This window comes from Callorhinchus milii, unplaced genomic scaffold (genome assembly GCF_018977255.1).
Source record: "Callorhinchus milii isolate IMCB2004 unplaced genomic scaffold, IMCB_Cmil_1.0 Scaffold2, whole genome shotgun sequence".
Lineage (NCBI taxonomy): Eukaryota > Metazoa > Chordata > Chondrichthyes > Chimaeriformes > Callorhinchidae > Callorhinchus > Callorhinchus milii.
In genome coordinates, this window is record NW_024704743.1 from 116274184 (window position 1) to 116296138 (window position 21955).

A 21955-nucleotide genomic window follows, 5' to 3' on the forward strand; every position below is an offset into this window, starting at 1 on the left:
ACCTTAGCATTGTCCACAGGATGATATTGTCAAAACTCTTGGTTTATCTTGTATTGATTCATAGTTCAATAATAATAAAAAAAAATCGATCATACCACTGGGTGGCGGTGATGTCTACTGTAAACATATAATCCTTGCGTTCGCCTTTCATGTTCGGGAGGACATCTCAAAGCATTTCACCAGATATACTGTAAAAAGGAGTGACTGCGTATTCTGTAAGCAAGTGTTTCAACCCAGATTTGCACACCAACAGTCACCAATTGAATAACCAATCCAAATACGCGACTTAGCAAAACAGGCATTTGGAATACGTCCACTATTAAAAAAAATAAACTTACTTCCTGATTAGCAGGTTTTGATCAGATATCTTTCAGACAATCTAAGCCTACTGTTTTCTTGGATAGTTAAAACTCCTTAAGGTCTTATTACTATTTCCTACCACTCGCCTTCATTCTCCCCCACCCCCAAACACACACATTATTTTATTACTGCCACATTATTTTATTACTGTTCCCACCCCTGAAAAACATTGGTCATCACCCCTATCCTCAAAAACACCTTCCCTGGACCCATCCCTGCTCTCAAATTACTGCCCCATTTACAATCTCCCTTTCCTTTCCAAGGTCCTTGACTGTGTTGTTTCCTAACTTCGCTCCTTCCCCTCCACCATTCCCTATACAAAACCCTCTAATTGGGTTTCCATGCTGCACAAAGCAAAGAAACATCTCTGGTCAAAGTGAGAAATGACATTCTGTCCATCTGTGACCAGGGCTCTGTCTGTCTTCTCATCCTCCTTGACCTCCTGCCTTTGATACAGTTGACCACTGTATCCTCCATCACCTCTCCTCTCACCTCAACCTTCATGGTTCTGTCCTTGAATGGTTCAGATCCTACCTCTCACAGCACTTTGTCTCTACAAACAACTTCTCCTCCAGCCCTGCACTGTCTCATGCAATGTTTCTCAGAGCTCTGTCCTTGGTCCTTTCCTCTTCAACCTGTACATGCTCCGTCTTGGTAACATGATCTGTAGATACCGGGTCAAGTTCCACATGTATGCAGATGCAACCAACTCTTATCTCCCTGCCTCCACCCTCAACTCCAGGATCATTGCTGTCTTGACAGAATGTCTGTCAGACATCAAGTCCTGGATGAGAGCTAACTTTCTACAATTGAACATCAACAAGACCGAGGCTCTCCTGATTGGCTCCTGTCAGCGCCTCCACACCTCAGGCACTGACAGCATCACCATCCATGGGTGCACACTCCACCTTACAAAGCCAGTCCAAAACGTAGTCGTCTTGTTTGATCCTAAACCATCCTTTCTCCCACACAGCCGTACCATAATAATATAAAAATAATCCTTGCATTTGATATAGCGCTTTTCACGTCTTCTAGACGTCCCAAAGCGCTTCACAGAATATACTGTAAAGTGAATTGACTGTATATTTGTGGGCAAACGCGGCAGCCAATTGCGCACAGTAGTGTCCCACAAACAGTCATGGATTGAAAATGACCAATTTATGATTGTTTTTGTTTTGGAGGGATTATTATCAGGCGTGTGGAGTAAGGAAACTTGCCCAAGGTTTCGCCCTGACCTGCCTGGAATTGAACTCAGGTCTCTCGCTTGCAAGGCGAGTGCTCTAAATACTGAGCTACAGGACTCCACCATGACCCGCTCTGCCTTCCCCCACCTCCGCAACATTGCCCGGCTCTACCAATGCCTCACTCTTCAGGCTGCAGAAACCCTCATTCACGTGTTCATCACATCTATGTCAACCTTCATGGTTCTGTCCTTGAATGGTTCAGATCCTACCTCTCATAGCACTTTATCTCCACAAACAACTTCTCCTCCAGCCCCGCACTGTCGCATGCAGTGTTCCTCAGGGCTCTGTCCTTGGTCGACTATGCTCCGACCTCTCGACTATGCCAACTCCCTGCTTGTCAGCCTTCCCACCTCTTCACTCCACAAGCTGCAGATCATCCATGATCGTGTCCTCTCCCACACCAGCTCTGTGACCCTATCACCCCCACCCTCGCAGGGTTCCACTGGCTCCCCATCCCTCAGAGAAATGTATTGTGTATCGTATTATCTTTCGTTCTTGTTTTTCTTGCTCTTGGCCCCTAACAACTGTCTGTGATTATGCAAGACATGTCTCTCCGGGGAGTGTACATTCCATACCAAACAATTCTCCCTCTTGGATGTTTGATATCCTTTTACTTCCCTGTACATTTAACTGTGAAAATAGACTTGGGGAGCGGAGTGGGGAATGGGTCTGACTTACAGAGGGGTTCCATTTGCTCCTTAAATATCGCAGTGTAAACTATCACCCACCAGATTTCAGCACATCCCTCCATGTAAGTGGTTTCCAGATCCGAGTGTCAGCCATTTTAGTGGCCTTCGAAAGGAGGCGATTTTTTTATTGTAAAATTGTTATGTAAATTTCTGTAGATTTTGTTTTGTAAATTTTAGGCCTTATAGTGTGCTCTCAGCACTTTTTGGATTGAATATTTATTTCCCAGATCTACCAGGGGTGGGGGTGAGCATCCACAGGCAACAATTATATCTTTACCGATTGGGCAAGGTAGGCTCGAAGTCTCCATGGTGCTTGGTAAACATGAGCTAAATGGAGGGTGGGCAAGGGTTTGCTGCCTGCTTTATTATTACTGGTGATAATTATTATATCATCCAATTGTCTTACAAAATAATAATAATCCTTATATTTGATATTGCATATGTAACATCATAACTTCTCAGACAGCTTCCCAGTATTTTGCGGGGGAACTGCAATTTGCACATAACCATCATTCCACAAGGTGCCATGAAGTGAGCGGCCAATTTTATTTGGGGGATTGTTGGCTGAGACACCAGGAAAAACTTCCCTCTTAAGGCAATTTCCTTCTCTTTTCGAATTGTGCCTTTAACGCTCACCTGAACGGACAGACGGGATCTTGGCTTAATGTCTCATCTGAAGGACGGCACCTCCGTACCCTTCTCATTTTCCTATTCCAAAACAAATGGGAGTTTATCTCAGTATCTTGGCCAACAATCCCCCAGATAAAATTGGTCACTATCTTCATGGTTGTTTGTGGGACATTGCTGTGTGCAAATTTTGCTGCCACGTTCACCTCCAAAATACACAGTCACTAGGACTTCAGAGTAAATTCTGGGAAGTGCTTTGAGACATCCTCCCAATATGAAATGAGTTTTGATTTGTCATTGAAACCATAAAGACTGGAAGTGCACAGCCTGAGACAGAGAGAGATTTGTTATGGTTTTAGGCGTGACTCTTCATTGGCCATAACCCAATTGCAGGGAGTTAAAGGTGAATCACAAGCATCAGGTGATCAGTAAATAGTTTACCAGGTCTCAGCAAATGTTTGCGTTTCCTTATTTTCTGAACCTTGTCCAATGCTTCAAACTCAAGACTCCCCATTTTCGAGTTAAAAGAATTCCAATTTTCCTTTGTTCAACAACCATCACACACATACACCCTCCCGCGAGGAGGAGTGGGAGGAGGAGGCAACATGGAAGGCAGCAGAACGACAGCAGTCCAGTCCTGGCATTCCTTCATCAATTCCCTGAGTCCCAACAGTGTACAGCGGACGGTAAAGGTGGTCAGTGGAGTGTATTTACAAGGTAAATAATATTATTATTTAATATTATTATTATAAGGTAACATCAATGTGCAAAGATTTCCCATTTCCAGCTGCGCAGTGTAATATATGTGTGTTTTGTCTCTCTGTATTTTGCATACATGAGGGGGAAGGGAATCAAGGGGAATGGAAGAGGGGATTTGGGGTGTTGGAGGCTCGTGTGGACTATAAACACTGATTAGTTGGCACAGACTGCTTAAGTCGAATGCTGTGTTGCTATGCTGTACAGTCTGTGTAATTCCATATCTGTCCTGAAGATACTGGGCTGCAATTTCAAAATGCCTTGCCCAAGCAGGCAAATCCTGTGTATTTGAGGGCAAATTCAGCAGCCGCTTTGCGAAGCACAATATCACACAAACAGCCAAGAAGTAAATGACCAATTTTTACTCTGGGGGATGGTCAGCCAGGAGACTGGGAGAAAGAAACTCCAATTCAAAATCCCATCTCGAACGTCCACCTGAACATATAGACGGGACAACAACAATTGCATTTATATAGCGCCTTTCATGCGGGGGAGCATCTTGGAGCGCTTAATGGTGGCAGAGCCTGACATCGAGCCGGCGGGAGGAGGTGACCGTAAGCATGGTCAAAGTGGAGGATCTTTAGGCATGATCTGAAAAAAGGGAAGGAGGGGGCAAAGCAGAGGGATTGAAGCAGTTCAAAGTTTTGGGGCATAGTGGCTGAAAGCACGGCCGCCAATGGTGGAGCGGAGGGGACAAGCGACAAGCAGGAGGCCAGAGCCAGCTGAGTGGAGGAGTTGCGTGGTGGAATTAGGAATAGACAGGTTGGCGAATAGGGAAGTGCTAGGGCGTGAAATGATTTGTAGATGTGTGTGACGATCTTGAAGTCGATTTATTCTGCCATTGGAGCCTGGCGAAAACTGATGTGATGGGCGTACAGAGATTATAGTGGGTGAGAATACGTGCATCGGAGTTTTGGATCAGTAGGATTTTGTAGGTAGTGGAGCTGGGGAGACTGGTGAGTAGGGCTTTGGAATAATTGGAATAATTGAGGCCGGAGGTGACAACAACAACAACAACAACAACAAGATTCCATTTATAAAGCGCCTTTCACGTCAGGAGGACGTCCCAAGGCGCTGCACAGTTGGGTCGGTATGGAATCGGTATGGGTCTTGACTGCATTTGGTATGAGGTACGGTCAGAGGCGGGCAATGTGACAGCGGTGGAGGAAAGCAACAACAACAACAACTTGGATTTATATAGCGCCCTCCACGCCGGACGGCGTCTCAGAGCGCTTTACAGTAACGGATCCCGGGACCGAGCCAGGGGGAGGGGGAGGAAGGTGACCAAAGGCGCGGTCAAAAAGAAAGGTCTTCAGCGGAGACCTGAAAATGGGAAGGGAGGGAACGAGATGAAGGGAGTGAGGAAGGCAGTTCCAGAGCCTCGGGGCATAGTGGCTGAAGGCACGGCTGCCAAGGGTGGAGCGGAGGACTCGGGGGACAAGGAGGAGGCCAGACCCGGAGGAACAAAGGCAACGGGTACTGTTTTGAGGAGAGAGGAGGTCAGAGAGGTAGGGGGTGCAGAGGAGTGCAGGGACTTGAATACAAGGGTGAGGATCTTGAAATCGATCCTCTCTGGGATAGGCAGCCAGTGCAGTCTGGCAAGGACTGGGGTGATCGGGGAGCGGAGTTTCGTGCGGGTGAGAATGCGGGCGGCAGAGTTTTGAATGATTTGGATTTTATGAATGGTAGTGGATGGAAGACCGGTGAGGAGGGCATTAGAGTAGTCCAGCTGAGAGGTGACAAAGGCATGGACCAGGGTTTCAGCGGCTTTTGGAGAGAGGTATTGGTGGAAACAGGCGATGCGTCGGAGGTGATAGAAGGCGGTGCTGGTGAGGGACTGGATGTGGGGGAGGAAGGATAATTGGGGGTCGAACCTGACGCCTAGGTTGCGTATGGGTTCGGAGAGTTTTAGGGGGAGGTTGGGTAGGTGGAGGAGGTGAAAGATGTGAAATTTTAGACGTTGACGAGAGCCAAAGAGTGTGGCTTCCATCTTGTCAATGTTCAGCTGAAGGAAGTTTGCCCTCATCCAGCCCCTGAGGTCTGACAGGCAGGCTGACAGATCATCAGGGGACTGGGGGTCGCAAAGAAAGGTGGAAAAATAGAGTTGGGTGTCGTTCGCATACATGTGGAAATGTACCCCATGTCTATGGAAGACATCCCCAAGAGGGAGGATGTAGATCAGAAAGAGGAGGGGGCCAAGGATGGATCCTCAGGATAACCCGCAGGTGACCGGGTGAGAGCGGGAGGAGAAGCTGTTTGTGCAGATGTACTGCTGGCGGTTTGTGAGGTAGGACTCGAACCAGGCGAGTGCGGTCCCACTGAGGTGGATGACGGAGGAAAGGCGGTGGAGGAGAATGGCCTGATCGACTGTGTTGAACACCGCGGAGAGGTCCAGGAGGACAAAGAGGCAGAGGGAGCCCTGGTCACAGATAGAGAGGATGTCGTTTGTGACTTTCACAAGTGCAGTCTCTGTCCTGTGGGCAGGGCGGAAACCGGACTGGAGGGGTTCGAAGACGGAGTCGGAGGAGAGGTGTGCGTGAAGTTGATTGGCAACGATGCGTTCTAGAACTTTTGAGAGGAAGGGCAGATTAGATATAGGGTGATAGTGGCTGGGGTTTGAGGGATCTAAGGAGGTTTTTTCAGGAGGGGGGTGATGGCAGCAGTTTTGAGGGAGGCAGGGACTGATCCGGAGGAGAGGGATTGGTTGATGACGTCAGCCAGTAGTGAGCAGAGGAGGGGGTGCTGGGTGACCAGCAAGTTGGTGGGAAGGGGGTCGAGGCAGCAGGTGGTGGGTTTCATGGAGGAGATGGTGGGTGAGAGGGATGAGGGAGAGATGGGGAGGAAGGAATGTAGGATGGGGGAGGTGGTAGTAGCATATGATGGAGAGGGTGAGGGGGACAGAGAGGGCGTGGTGGTGGGTGACAAGGTACAGGTGGATGAGGCTGCCTGGCGGATGTTAAGTATTTTAGATGAAAATAAGTCCATGACCTCCTCGTACTTGGCATTTGATACGAAGATTGAGGAGGCCTGAGGGGGGCCACGGAGGAGGTAGTGGGTGGTGGAAAAAAGGATTTTTGGGTTGTGTTTAGCCTCCAAGATGATGTTGGAGTAGAAGGCCGTTTTTACACAAGTCAAAGAACGGTGGTAGCTGTGTCGATGCTCGAGCCACAGTTGGCGGTGAACTGTCAGGCCAGTTTTCCGTCATCTGCGCTCGAGCAAACAGGTTTGGGTTTTTTGGTGGCGGAGATTGCTGTTGTACCAGGGGATCGGGTGGGTTTGCAGATGGTCCTAGATTTCAGGGGCACGAGGGAGTGAAGGTGGAGGAGAGGCGATCGTGGAGCAACTGGATGGCTGCTTCAGGATCTCCGCGGGTGGAAGGCCAGAGGGATAAGATGTTTGATGATGAGAGGGTCTTTGTGAGGGTCTCAGGGGGTAGCCTTTTCCAAGGGCGGTAGAGGATGGTTGAGGGCTTGGTGGAGGAGAGAGGGATGTGAGAGGAGAAGGAGATGAAAAAGTGGTCCGAGATGGCCTTGTCCACTATGCTGAGGTCGGAAATGTCAAGGCCATGGTTGATGATGAGGTCAAATGCATTACCGCGGTTGTGGGTGGGTGCATTTATATGGAGGGTAAGGTTTAGGGAGGAGAGGAGGGCAGAAGTGGTGCAGGGGGAGTTTAGGTGGAGGTTGAAATCGCCCATTATGAGCAGACGCTCGGAGCAGAGGGACAGGGAAGAGAGGAGAGTAGAGATGTCTGTGTGGAAGGAGCCGGGGGGTTTGGGGGGGGCGGTAGACAAGGAGGATTTTCAATGGGAGAGAAGGGTGGAAGAGGTTGAGGTGCTTGAAGGAGGGGAAGCAGCCAGATGAGTAGGGGATGAGACCAAGAGAGGCTTTGGAAATGAGGGCCACTCCGCCGCCACGTTGGTTTGGACGGGGGGTGTGGTGGTAGGTGTAGCCTGTAGGGGAGGCTTCCACTAAGGGTACAGGGTCATTGGGGGAGACCCAGGCATCAGCCCTCAGGCTTAGCCTCCCAGGTCATGGCCGAGTGGCAGTGGCTGCCAGGCCATTGTTGTTGTTGTTGTTGCTGGTTTTTTTTACTAACTGTGACGTCACGCTGACGTCACTTTGTGAAACGCGCCCGCCCCACCCCCTCACTTACCTCAGCTCCTACCTCCGCTCCCGACTGAGTGGCTCCTCACCTCCTCATGGCTAGGCCTCGGCTCCGCCCTGCGCTCTCCTACCTTAGAAGATATACTACAACCTTATACCTACTTCCCCCTCTGCACCTAATTCCCACTCTCACCTAATTCCTTTTCACTCTGGCCTCACCTCACTCCAAACGTAGCTCACTCTGGGCCCTCTGCTCGAGCAATCCTGGTTAGGGACCAAATGTGGGGAGGAAGAACAGCTGTGGATCGAACCTGACACCTAGATTATGTACAGGTTCAGTAAGTCTTACGGAAAGGCCGGGGAGGCTGAGGAGGTCAGAGCTGCAGGAAAGAAGACGGGAGCCAAGGAGTATGGCTTCCATCTTGTCAATATTCAGCTGCAAGAAGTTTGCACTCATCCAGGCCTTGATTTCTGACAAACAAGCTGACTGAACATCAGCTGGACAGGACCTGGAATCATAGCTGGAGGAGGATAAGTAGATTTGGGTGTCATCCACATACATATGAAAGTTTACCCCATGTCTGCAGATGACATTGCCGAGAGGGAGCCTGTAGATGAAGAGGGCCAAGGCTGGAGCTTCAGGAACATCAGTTTAATGTCTCATCCAAAGGACGGCATAACCATTTTGATCTGGAGAATTGATGGCTAGGACATCGGGAAAAACTCACTTCTCGTTTCAAATAGTGTTACAGGATCTTTAAAATCCCCTGAACAGACAGACAGGACATCGGTTTAAGGTCTCATTATGAAAGACAGCACTTCCAACAAAGTCCTGACATGGACTTGAACCCACAACCTTCTGACTCAGTGGCAAGAGTGCTACCAACTGAGCCAGATTGACACACACCAGGGTTAAACCGATTCCAAGGTGACTTGGAGATGTAGATATACCCCCAACCTGGAACCCAAATTCTTAACAGGTAGGTCCAAGCTGGGCTGCAGTTGCTAACTTTTTAATTACTGTGTTACTGTCCACAGGATCCTTGTATAAGCTGTCCTTTTCTGAAGGCGATGTTATAAAGATTATAGATGTGATTCCAACTGAACTCAAAGCAATTATGTTGCAAAGGGATACCAAGGAAGAGAGAGTGTTGGACTTGCCACTTTTCTATGAAGGTAAGTGGCTTGTCAGCTCACGTTAAGACTTACCTCTTCGGTCGCACCTATGGCCTACTATGATGCGCTCGAGACGCTATGCTGCATGAAGTGTGCTACATAAAGGGAAACCGTTGTTGTTTGAAATGGTCAGGGCCTGAAAAATGCAGCCAGGGGGCCCTGAAATTCCATCCACCCCTAGTTGAGACCATTATTTTTTTTGCTTAAAATGTAAGATGGCGTGGGATGGAGAATCAGTGGAGCCGGGAGAGGGTGGGGTTGATGGGATCACGGAGCCTTGGGCGGGAAAGGACACAAGCTGCAGAGTTCTGGATGATCTTTAGCTTGTGGAGGGAAAGAGTTAGGAAGGCCAACAAGTAGCACTCAAAGCGTCTCAAAAGATGTACTGTAAAGTGAATTGACTGTATATTTTTTGGGAGAAGGTAGTCGTGGAAAGGGTACCTGCCTCTTCTTAACTTTCACCTTGACAAAAAAATAAAGCTCACTACAGACAGTGAAGAGCGAGCCTGGTTACACTGTGCACGGAAGCTATCGTGTGGAGTTGTCAGGTCACAGTGACAAGGAAGTGCCAAGTCACTGCTGGAATTTTCTCCATTATCTCAGCTGCTGGTGCCTTCAACCTCTATGACCAGAGAGACAGAGGCTGCTCGCTTCCAAATTAACCTTCCAGGACACTGGCGAGATTGATTGAACTGTCCAAGAAAAACAGTGTCAGCAGATTCTTCGCCAATACTTGGCGGTCAACTAGACGTTACAGCTGCAGGCGTGTATTGGAAGTAATAATAATAATAATCCTCACATTTGATATATCGCTTTGTCAACATTGAGACGTCTCAAAACGCTTCTCAGAATATATGGTTAAGTGGATTGACTGTATTTTGTGGGCGAAACGAGACAACCATTTGCAGAAGTAGTGTTCCAAAAACAGTTATGGATTGAGTGACCACATTTCTTTTGAGGTTTGGGGGGAGGGATTATTACCCCTGGTAAATTTTTAAATTCAGTCTCGATTTGGGATTCTTTTTCTCATTACAACAAAAAACATTTGCCAATCGACTAAGTGGGAATTCACTGTAAGGAAATAGAAAGTTCTTTCAGTGACTGTTTGCACATGCAAGTCATATGTAAAATCGTTAACATTAAAGGAGACACGGCCAGTAGTTTAGCAGAATGAGATAATCCCAACCAAAACATTTCCTGCGCTGTGTTGTCTTTGAGGGAGTTTGCATCACACTGAGTCATTTCCCCACAGAGCAGGTTTTGACAAATCTGATCAGCGGGACAGTGCACAGAACAGCTGTTTCACAGGCTTCAAAGCTCCTGTAATAGAAGCACACACACCAGTGTCTTTCTGCTCCGTAACAGTCAGAGGCCTACCTGACATTCAAAATCCTTTTCAAAGACATTTTCCTCACTCGCTGCTGAAGCCCGAGACCGCAAGTTCTCAGATTTAACATTATACAGTACTTTGGGAAAGTCTTAAATTCTGGTGTTAATTTATTTCCAAGAATTGCTTAAAACCAATTCTCAAAGTATGACCTTTTAACATAAGAATTTCAAATTGAGACAGAATTTAAGAACTTTCCACAATTTAACAACAGCCATTAACATTTGTATAGTGCCTTTTGCTTCAGGAGGATGGCCTAAGGCACTGGGCAGTCAGAGATCCACACCTAAGATGGTGGCTGGGATCAGGAGGGGTGGAGGGAGGGTAGGTGTGGGAGAGTGACCGAAGGCACAGTCGAAGAGGATGGTCTTGACACAGGTCTTCAAGGAGACAAGGGAGGGTCGAGGCAAATGGACTGTGGGATGGAGTTCCAGAAGGTTGGAGCAGAGAGGCTGAAGGCCTATCCACCAATGGTGGGGTCGGCAAAGTGGGGGAGATGAAGCAGGCCTGAGCCCACTGAGCAGAGGGAGCGAACAGGTTGGAACGAGGTTAGGAGGTCACAGAGGTAGGAAGAAGCAAGGCCATGGAGGGCTTTGATGGTGAGGACCAGGATCTTGAACTGTATCCTCAGAGTGTTTGGGAGCCAGTGGAACCGGGAGAGGGTGAGGGAAAATGTAAGACCTTTTCACATAAATGTGACTTCCCCCCAAGAATTGCGTAAAACCGACTTTGACCTCAATGTTACTTTTCGGTTCACTGTGGTAACTGTTCTCACTGACCCTCAGTACAAATCCCACCCGTCTGGGCCAATGAGACCATTCGTATTAAAATTTAAGATCTTCGAAGATTTGGTTTAAAAAAAAATCTTCAATTCAGGATTAATGTTTTTTTGTTGCGACAAGAAAAAGAATTCCAAATCGAGATTGAATTAAAAAATTTACCATAATTCCGCCCTTGAACGTTAGACTTTAAGGGTCTTAACAGGCTAAGATTAGGTGGAATTTCAGGCCTGCACCGTTTGCATATAATTGTGGTCGTGCTTCCCTGTCATGGAACTCTGCACATCAGGGCAACCCGGAACTGTAGAGGGTCTTCTCTTTGTGTCCTTGTTACACAGAGTGCAAAGTGTTGACTGACTTAGTGGTGAGGATGGTTCAGAAACCACAAGCATGGCACTAATACTGATCCATGCAGACAAAGTGAGTGATCACCCAGGGAGATCATAAAGAATAATTAGATCCGCACTCCGTGATGCGTTCCACATTAAGAGCAGAGGGAAGCGAGGCTGCTTTCACATGAGCATATTTCTCAGGCTGATTTTCACATACAACGAAATTCACCCTGCGAGGTCATTTTACCTTACGATGAAACATCGCGTACAATACTGAGAGGAGAATTCTCAAATTCAGTCTTAATTCACAAATCGGTTTTCCACTGTCCGCCTTCCAAATTAAGACGGAATTTAAATTTTCCATAGTTCTCCATAATCTTAAATTCTGAGACAAACATTACACTCTAGTCTTAGGGCTGAGTAAAATTTCAGGGTCAATGTGTCCTCATGATTAGTTTTATCTGTGGAATTTCCTTGGCCAGGACACTGATAGAAACTTCCTCAACCTTGTAGGTTAATGACTCAGCTGCTAACAGCCTCCATTAGGAACTTATCTCTTCACCTAATGTTCATTCCAGCTCAATTGACTCATACAGTACAACCTCAGAAGATCGAGTTTAAGATCCATCTCCAGGTCTTCAAATCAGTTAACCCAGATGAAATTGATCACTCACTCCATGGCTGTTTGTGGGATATTGCTGTGCACAAATTGGCTGCTGCGTTCGCCAACAAAATAAAATTTAAAATAAAATCCACAGTAAATCCATGTGAAAGTGCTTTGCAAAATTGACGGCGTGATAAGGTGCTTTATCAAATGTAAGGATTATTATCGTATCGTAAATTAGACCTCAATGACATTGGAACCATGTGTCTCAGTTTACTGCAACTAATCTCTTCTGTTTGCACGCTTCTCGATCTAGACAAGTGTTTGTTAGGAGGTTGAATTCCATCAGGTACCCCCAAAGTACACTCTAGAGTCTCCAAGCCTTGGTACTTGCCAACCTACGTCTAAGACTTTCAGCGATAATATGAGCAGGGAGGGTGTGTCCCTCTGGGGAGGAGTGTGGGCATGCTGCCTTCCAGACAAAGGGAAATGTCCGTGTTATGTAGAATTTCAGTAGTTTGGTTTGGACGCTCTTACAACAGGTTTCCGGTTATGTTCGACCACCGGCTGGCCTGTCAGGGAAAAATTGATCGTGACAAGCCGAACTTTATTTTTTTAAAAAAAGCGTGTCTCATTTTATTTGTGATGAAAGAACTTTGGTGTCTGAGGAGATAGGCTGTAACAGCACCGACCCATCTAAGTCACTCGGGTTCTGGTCTACCTGCGGCTCTTGCCTACAGACAGTGAGCAGGGAGCTGGTGCATGAGCAGAAAGCTAATTCTTTAAGACAGCCTTCATTTTCAAGCCAAGTTTCCCCACCCTGCTCGTAAGTTTATTTTTAAAGAGCAGCAGAGAAAAAAACAGCTTCACGGTTATGACTGAATTTTGCCAAATCTCTGGATTCCCTGAACTGCTACATTAACAAAGTTTCTCCCCTTGGAATTCCCTACCAAGTAAAGTGTCAGCCTGGTGCAGTGTCCCTCACTCTCACCTCTGTTGTGGGTTCAAGCCCCAGGTCAGGACTTGGAATCACAGTCTCGGTTCACACTACAATGCAGCGTTTGGGGTGCATTCCATTGTCGGAGGTGCTGTACTTCTGATGAGACGTTACACTGAGGTCCCATCTGCCGGTTCATGTCACTATTCGAAAACAGAAGGAAGTTTCTCCTGGTGTCCTGGCTAACAATCCCCCGAAATAATTGATCACTTACTTTTGGGGTGTTTGTGTGATCTTGCTGTATGCAACTGGCTGCCATGTTTTGCCCACAAAATATGCAGTCAATCCACTTTACAGTATAATAATAATCCTTGCATTTGATATAGCCCTAATCACACCTTTGAGTATCAAAGCCCTTCACAGAATATCCTGTGTTAAGTCGCTACCTCAAATGCAAGGAATATTATTTTTTTGAAATCAAATGGATAATGTTTTTTTGGAAGCAATTTAGACATGTGTTTAAAAAGGAAGTACAAAAGGGGGGGGTTGTGGAGGGGGGGGGGGGGGCTGGGTGGAGGAGGGGCAGGAAAGAGAAGGGGATTGGAGTGAATGGATCGTTCTCTCAGAGCCAGCACAGGTACAATGGGCATTTTACATTTAAACAACGCCTTTCACATCAAGACGGATGTCCCAGAGTGCTTAACAGAGCTGACTGGGAGCCTGATCTTGTGGGGGAGGGGGGGATAGGAAAGGTAACCAAAAGCACGATTTAAAAGTAGAGTCTAAAGAGGTAGGCTTCAAAGGTGGTTTAGGAGGGGGGGCGAGTCAGAGGGACTCTAGAGTTCCGGAGAACAGGGGTAGAGTGGCTGAAAGCCTGTCCACAGAGGGAGCGGTCGGAGTGGTGGAGGGGAGATGGTTGGGAAGCAGGAGGTTGTAGAGATAGGTTAGGGATGAGGCCTTGGAAGGATTATAAGGGGATGAGAATCCTGCATTTGATGCACTGGGGGATGGGGAGGCAGCGGAGCTGAGGGAGGGTTGGGGTGAGCTCTTCGCAGAAGAGAAGGTGGAGAGCTCTGGGCAGAGAGAAGAGCAATGAGAGATTAAAGGTGTAGAACAAAAATGGCAGTCAAAGAGGCAGGTTTTGAAAAGGGTTTGTTAAAGCCGGGGGAGAAAGGAGATTGGGAGAGTACAACAGAGACTGGACTGGAGGAGTGAAACTTGCTCATCAATGGTATTATAACTAAGAAACAATTGGATATTTACTTGAAAAAAATTGCAAGAGCAGGGAAGTGGGACTAATTGGATAGCTCTTTCAAAGAGACTGAATGGCTTCCTTCTGTTTTGTAGGATTCTATGATTCTGGACAGTTGAGTCCAGCTCAGTGTCTCTTAGATAAGACAATCTAGATAAAATCAGTCACCGGCCTCAAGCTGTTTGTGGAGGGATTTTTTGGTGTTGGTAAACCCAATGCAAAAGGGCTCCATCGGAAGCCATTCTGACATACAAGCAGGTCATTGATACAAGCCCAGCCCATGGGAGAATGAGGGGTTAAAGAATGGGAACAAGCAATGAAGAAATTGGGAAACATTGCAAAGCGCTGGCTGACTGTCGGTTAAACAAAAGCTGACATTTTTTGGCAAACCCCAGAATCGATCGATTCATGTCGAATGGCCCCTCATGTCAGGAACTTATCTCAGTTCTGCAGCGTTGATTGTCCTTTGTTCTTTATTTACATTTTTTTGCATTATTCAAGAATACACGTATTGTATGAATTGCATTGCATCCGCGTGTTAAGTGGTCTGTTCACCTTGAACTGGGATCCCATCTGCCTTATCAAGTGGACTTTAAAGATCCTGTGGAACTATTTGGAAGTTTCACCTGATCGGTGTCCTGGCCAAGAATTCCCCCACATAAAATGTCTGGATATCTTAACTAAACACCGAGCTCCCAATGAGACTAGGGAACTTGTACCAGTCCCCAAGACCAGAAGCTTGGGATCTTGTTTGACCCTCAACTATCCTTTCTATCATCTGTACCATGACTCGGTCTGCCTTCCCCCACCACCACAACGTCGCTCGCCTCCGCCACTGTCTCACACCGCAGGCTGTCGAAACTCTCATACATGCTTTCATTATACCGAGGCTCGACTATGAAAACTCATTGCTTGTCGGCCTCCCCAACTCCTCCCTCCATAGGCTGCAAATCATCATCCAGAACTCTGCATCCTCTCCCACACTAGGCTCCACGACCATATCACCCACATCCTTGCCCAACTCCACTGGCTTCCCACCACAGAGGATACAGTTCAAGATTCTGGTCCTCACCTTCAAAGCCCTCTATGGTCTTGCTCCCCCCTACCTCTGCAACCTCCTAACCCCCTCCTATCCTGCTCGATCCCTCCACTCAGCGGGCTCCGGCCTGCTTCACATCCCCCGCCTCACTCGCCCCACTATTGATGGGCAGGCCTTCTGCCACTCCCCCCCCCCCCCCCCCACCATCTGGAACTCCATCCCGTAGTTCCTCCGCCTCGCCCCCTCCTTTGCCACTTTCAAGACCCATCTCAAGACCCTCCTCTTCGACCGTGCTTTCTATCTCCCTACTTCCCCCCTTTCCCTCCATCCTCCCTGACCCCAACCCCCAGCTTGGGTCCGTAACTCTGTCTATCTAGCACCTTGGGACCTCCTCCCAACGTGAAAGGTGCTTTACAAGCGTAATTTTGTCGCCGTTGTTGCTGTTGTAGCATTCACTGTGTTTGTGGTTCCTGGGAATTTCACCCCATGTAATTCAGTGTCCAGTCAGCTGATGTGCTGATAAGATCTATTTTAATCTGCCTCCCACTGGGTTATTTCAAATTTGCTTCATGACCTCTGATAAGTGTATTGTGTAACACGGCACTTTCTCTGTACCTTTTACAAGTGCACTGTTAACAAAGACTTCACTGTTTCCAAAGCAACCTGGACACACAGAATACTCCCAGAGCTGTCTCTCGACTGCAATACTTTGGCACCACCTGCTGAAAATCTGCTTCCTTGCACTGTTCTGTACACACAACTACATAACCCTTATCTTATCTTATCCACGTGCCTGATAATAACCCCTCAAAAAAAAATTGGTCATTTCAATCCACGACTGTTTGTGGGACACTGCTGTGCGCTATTGGCTGGCGCATTTCGCCCACAAATATACAGTCAATTCAATTTACAGTCTATTCTGTGAAGCACTTTGAGACGTTCTAGAAGATGTGAACAGCACTATATCAAATGCAAGGATTATTATTATTATTATTATTATTATCACCTTTATACTAATAAAGACAAAATGTCTGTCAGTCCACCAATAATGCAATAACCGATTGAGGTAGAGACATGATTTATACATCAACAGAGAGGTCTTGATGGGGGAGTGTCATGGGTATACCTTTTCGGGGGGTGGGGGGGGGAATCTATCGTTCATGAGCTTTGACATAAACAAGCTCATTACATATGTATGGCAGTCTTGCTAAAGGTGTACACACACTGTTTATGGCATGTTAAATGGTTTGCGAGTGGTATCACTGAAATCTACATTCCATATTGGATCCTTTGGTTGCAGGCGTAGCTGCAATGGTTACAGCTAGTTTGTAATAATAATAATAATCCTTGCTTTTGATCTAGTTAGCACCTTATGACATCACTGAGACGTCTTCACAGTATTTCAAAGCACGTTACAGAATATATTGTAGTGGATTGACTGTGTATTTTGAGATTGACTGCTTGCATTTGATATACACGGGGAAGCTTTACTGTCACGTGTTAATGTAGTGACTGTGTATTTGTAGACAAACATATCAGATAATCTGTGCATGGTAAGGTCCCACAAACAAGTGGAAACATGAAACGTAAAGTTAATTACCTATTTTATTTGGGGGAATTCTTGGCGAGGACACTGATTGGGTGAAACTTCCTTCTCTTTCCAAATAGTTCCACGGGATCTTTAAAGTCCACTTGATTAGGCAGATGGGACCCCATTTCAAGGTCAACGGAATTCACTTAGCACGTAGATACAATGCAATTCATACAATACAATTTATATTGTAGTGTTGGGAAAACGCCTCAAACGCTTTATACAGAAGAGGGGAGAGAGAGTGAGAGGAGGGGAGCTGGAATTGGTGTGCAGAAGATGACCAAATCTGTGGTCAAAGAGGAAAGCTTTTATGTGGGAGGGAGGGAGGGAGGGAGGGAAGGGAAGGAAGGAAGCAGTTGTCTGTTATGTGTCTGGGTTTTCTCTAGGGGATTTCCTGTTGGTGCCGGAGCCCGATGTGTACGAGACGGTGGCCAGCCTCCTGCACAGCAACAGGATTGGCCCCGAGAGGGAGGGGCAGCCCAGGTTCCAGAACAACATCAACATCGTGCTGGACAACGGCACCGTGATCATGCGAGGAGAGAAGCTGGCCCTGCTGGGCATCGAGGAGGTGGGCGGCGTGAAGGGGCTCAGGTGCAAGCTGCTGAAGAGAAAGGCCAACTCGATGGTCTGGCTCCCAGTGACCTGCAGGGGTTTGTTCCAGGAATGCCACGACGACCATTACTATACCATCAGCCAGATCGTCAAGTGGAAAATACCAGCCGGACGCAGGCGTAACGTGAAGCCTGTGGTGGGCACTCCAACCAGATCCACGGGCTTTTCCATCCTTCCCCACAATTTCACTGGCCAACTTCAGCTATTGCCCTACTATTCCGTCAAGGCACTGATTGTAGGTCAGTGGTTGAGCTTCGGACAAATGTTGGAGGTTTTTTTTCTTTAACACCTTACAAAAAGGAATAAAAACAGAAGTCTCTGGGATCACTCAGCAGGTCAGGCAGCATCTATGGAGAGAGGTGCAACTCCATAGATGCTGCCTGACCTGCTGAGTGTTCCCAGCAACATTTGTTTTGATTTCAGTTTTTCAGCGTCTGCAGTATTTTGACTTAAGAAAGGAGCCACTTGAAATGTTTTTTTTGTTTGTTTTTTATTTTGATCTGACGAGAAGTAATAAAACCTCTCTCTGTCTCATGCTCTCACTCTCTCTTTCTATCTTTCTCCTTTTCTCTCTTTTGCTCTTTCTCTATCTTTTTGCTCGCTATTTATCTTCCTCTCTCTCTCTCACAGACTCTCCCTTTCACTCTCTCCTTTCTCTCTCTCTCTCGCGCACTTTCTCTGACCAGCCCCCAAAGAGGTTTTACCAAAAGATCTGGAAGTCCAGCCCACCCAATCAATGCAAACTTCTACTTTCTCCATATGGGCTTCCAAGTCGAATCTCACTCCCTGTTCGCTCCCTCATTGCCGCCAGTGGTTCCTCTTTTTCAACCATCTTTCCAATCCAGCACTGGGAACTCGCTTTGAGATGTGCTCCTGACGTGAAAGGCTCTGTATGAATGTAAACTGTTGGTATAATTGCCTTGTTTTCCCCAGGACGTCCTCCTGACATGAAAGACGATATACAAACGTAATTTGTTGTTGTTGTCTAGGAGGAGGTGAGCAGTTTCTGCCGGCAGACCTGGAACTGCAGGTGATGGATGTGACAGACTTGGTGGCTGATCAGCCTTTCCTCGTGCCCGTCTCACTGGAAACACTTTACCACCTGCCGAGCAACAGCTTCCCCGTCACCGTGAAGGTCATTGACGTGAAGGACAACTACGGTGGTCTGGCCAGGGGCTTCGAGGTGGGATCGTGCCTGACGATCCTGGGAAAGAAAGAGATGAAGAAGGTCCTGGTCACCGAACTTTCCAACAGTTTGGTCCGACAGCACTTTCTGGTCCCCCGGAGCTATGAAGGCCAGCTGCTGAGGATTCCCAGGACCTTCCAAACTGTCTATGACCTGGAGCTGGCCAGGATGGCAGGCGGAGTGGCCTGGGTGGTCGCCACCACGAGCTACAATCGTGACGCCGAGTGTCTGTCGTCGTTCGGCATCGGGGAGCAGTTCCGCGCTCTGCACCCGGCGACTGTCTTCACCCGGCTGGGGGTGGGGGGGCAGGCGGAGGTGAAGGTCCTGACATGCGAGAAGGCGGACTCGGCGGAAACAGTCAACCTGCCCATGTACGCCGAGGGCAAATTCATCGAGATATTAATGGACGGGGAGCGATACACGATGGAGGGCCTCCTGGCCCAGCACATGGCTCCCTTTCACGTGCGGGTGGTTACTGCGGACTTGGCCCTCACCGCCGACCCTCTGCCGGGCCTGAAAGAGCTGAGGGTGGACGGAGAGGTCCGGATGGAGTGTCTGGTGGCTCGGCGTCAAGAGGGTTTGGCCTTCGAGGTTCCTGTGGAACTGGTGACGGCACTGGTGGAGGTGGTGAACCAGGTGAGAACGTCCCCTCATCAGGCACAAGATCCCAGCCCGCAGTTTGTCCAGACTGTTTGGCTCCTGTCAGCTGAAGACTACCTGCGTTTGAGAGACTACGAAGACCTCTCTCCTCCACCTCCCCCGCGGCCACCCAAGCCCAAGAGCTGCAGTGCTGCTGGGGTCACAGGCCAGCTCGCTAAACCCCTCCTCACGTGCTCAAACACAAACACCAGCACTCCGAGTCCCGCTCTGAATCAGGTAATGTGAGAGTTAAGCCACCAATGTGGGGGGTTTTGTGGTGGGGGAATGGGTTAACCGGGTGTCTGATACATGCAGAAACCCATCACCATGCTTAAGAGTATCCAAACCAAGCTGAAATTTCAATGCATCCCACCTATACGTAGAAATCACAGGTAGATTTACAATGGAATGTGCACTCTCTCCCTGGAGGGACCCATCCTGCTTACCTAATTCCGGAAAGTAATAGGCGCAGATTGGCAAAAAACGAGGCTTGGGGACCCCAGAGTATGTGTTGGGGTAACTGCTGGAGTCTAACCAGCTAAAACTGCATCACTTGCCGTCGATAGCACTGTATGGCAAACTTTCCCGCTAGGACCACCCTACCTGTTAGGAGATTGGCTTGCAGGGTTAACAGGAGCTAAATGGCTGGATTACCTACCCCCGTTGACTGATCTGCGGCTCCAAGTCCTGCCAATGTGCCCGGCTGGCTGTGCTGTCATCAGTAGTGCCTTGGAGTACTGCAAACCTGCCTGGCTCAGGAACTGGATGGCTGAGACCATCGCAGAGGGCTGGCTTAATTCTGACATTACGTTGCCAAGCATATCACCTCGGAGCCAGTTCAGAGACTTTGGTTATTTTGGAAACAACACCTTGTAATATCCTGGATGTTCTCTTTTTCTTTTTTTTTCTTTTGCGTCTCTTCCGACTTTCACGACAATGGGACTTCACAAATACATGAAGCAAACAGAAAAATGATAACAGTAAAGATTTCCGAGATCTGTTTTCTTCTTGTAGTTTTCAGTTTGCAACTGCGAGGGGAGGTCACGTGGCCCGATTGAATCACTTTTACCATTTAGTGTTGCGTACAATCATAGGGTCATCTTAACTTCAATCTAAAGCAAAGCTGTAGGTTGTGCAAGGAAAAGCATACAGTTGAACCCCATCATGACTTTAGTATGTGATGGGATCTCCTTATAGCGCAGTCACACCAGCAGATGGCCAGCTTCCTGTCCACAACTCGGGGAAGGTCTCCTGGCATCTGGTGGTGTCTACGCAAACCCTGGAAACCCTCGGTAGAGTGGTTGCTTGCTTCCCGTGAGCAAGCACTGTACATAACGGAAATGACATCAGCAGTGACCTGAAGACCTGGAAGCTCTGACCAATGGCCATTTTTATAGCATGCCCTGATATAACCTGATTTCGGTTCTTATCCAGACCACCTCCCATGAGAACCTGTCCAGTTATTTAGCAAGGTCACTGAACAAGCTGGCATTTTTATCTTTCAGGAATGTGAAATCCTATCGAAATTAACTTTGGATGTCACAAACAATTCAAGGAACGTTTATCACAAGCCACCTGTATGAATGGAACGCTGCTTCAAGAAAACAAGAAGTAAAGCTTTCTTCCTAGATAATAAACCTTGAGGTTGACATTGCCATATTAATGCATCCTCCCAACATGAAAGGTGCTATACAAATGTAATTTGTTGTTTTTGATTCTCAAAGTACTTTACTAGACTAATATCTGGACTAACAGGTCTTAGAATCCTACAATCATAGAATATTACAGCACAAGGAGGACACTTGGCCCATCGTGTCTATGCTGGTTCTTTGGAAGAGCTCCTCAATCAGTCCCACTCCCCAGCCCTTTGCCCATATCCAAACCCCTCAGTGATGAGAGTTGGGTAGACCTCCTAGAGGTGTATACAATTTTAAATGGGATTGAAAAATAAACACAGAACAATATTTTCAGATAGTAGAACAAGAGGACATGGGTTTAGAGTTTCAAAGGGAAATGTCAAGACAGGTACTGTGATGTTTTGGTTTACACAGAGGGTAATTAACAACTGGAACAGGTTGCCAGGAAAGGTGGTTGGGGCCAGGTGTGACTGCGCTATAAGGAGATCCCATCAAATACTCAAGTCATGATGGGGTCATTTAAAAAGCAGCTTGATGTTGTGATGGAGGGACAGCAGGGTGGATGATTTGGAGAGATGAGATCAGATGGGCAGAAGGGCCTTCTTCATCCGAACCAATCGGGCGAGCTATATTTCTCCAAGGTGAGGAGGCTAAGGGGTGAATTGATTGAGGTATTTAAGATAATGAAAAGAATTGACAGGTTACATAGTGGACAACTCTACTCTCTGGTGAAAAGATCCATTACAAGGGGGAAGTAGCCTTAAAATCAGAGCCACGACAGTCAGAAATAAGCTCAGGTACCATTTCTTCACACGGATTGTAAAAATGTGGAATGCTCTATCCCAGAGAACTGTAGAATCTGTAGAACCCTGAGGTGGAATCAAAAGGCTCTATACAAATTAAATTTGAATTGTATTGTAATATGGAAGTTTAAAGAGATCGACAGATAATAATAATAATAAAGCTTGTTTTTCACACACCACTGTCATGGCAAAATATTTC

General features: G+C 47.4%; 1 protein-coding gene across 1 annotated transcript; it reads left to right on the plus strand.

Annotated features, from left to right (window-relative positions):
- Nucleotides 1-3403: 3403 nt before the first annotated feature.
- LOC103181054 (protein THEMIS3-like) lies at nt 3404-21136 on the plus strand. Its single transcript, XM_007897257.2, has 5 exons — nt 3404-3637; nt 8821-8958; nt 17266-17730; nt 18481-19553; nt 20822-21136. The coding sequence occupies exons 1-5, from the start codon at nt 3526-3528 to the stop codon at nt 20897-20899; spliced, it is 1866 nt and encodes a 621-aa protein (XP_007895448.1). The 5' UTR covers nt 3404-3525; the 3' UTR covers nt 20900-21136.
- Nucleotides 21137-21955: the final 819 nt, after the last annotated feature.

Coding starts and splice junctions, on each gene's coding strand:
- LOC103181054 (XM_007897257.2), top strand. CDS start 3,526: ATGGAAGGCAGCAGAACGACAGCAGTCCAGTCCTGGCATTCCTTCATC. Junction 3,638..8,820: donor CAGTGGAGTGTATTTACAAG/GTAAATAATATT, acceptor TACTGTCCACAG/GATCCTTGTATAAGCTGTCC. Junction 17,731..18,480: donor CGTCAAGGCACTGATTGTAG/GTCAGTGGTTGA, acceptor GTTGTTGTCTAG/GAGGAGGTGAGCAGTTTCTG.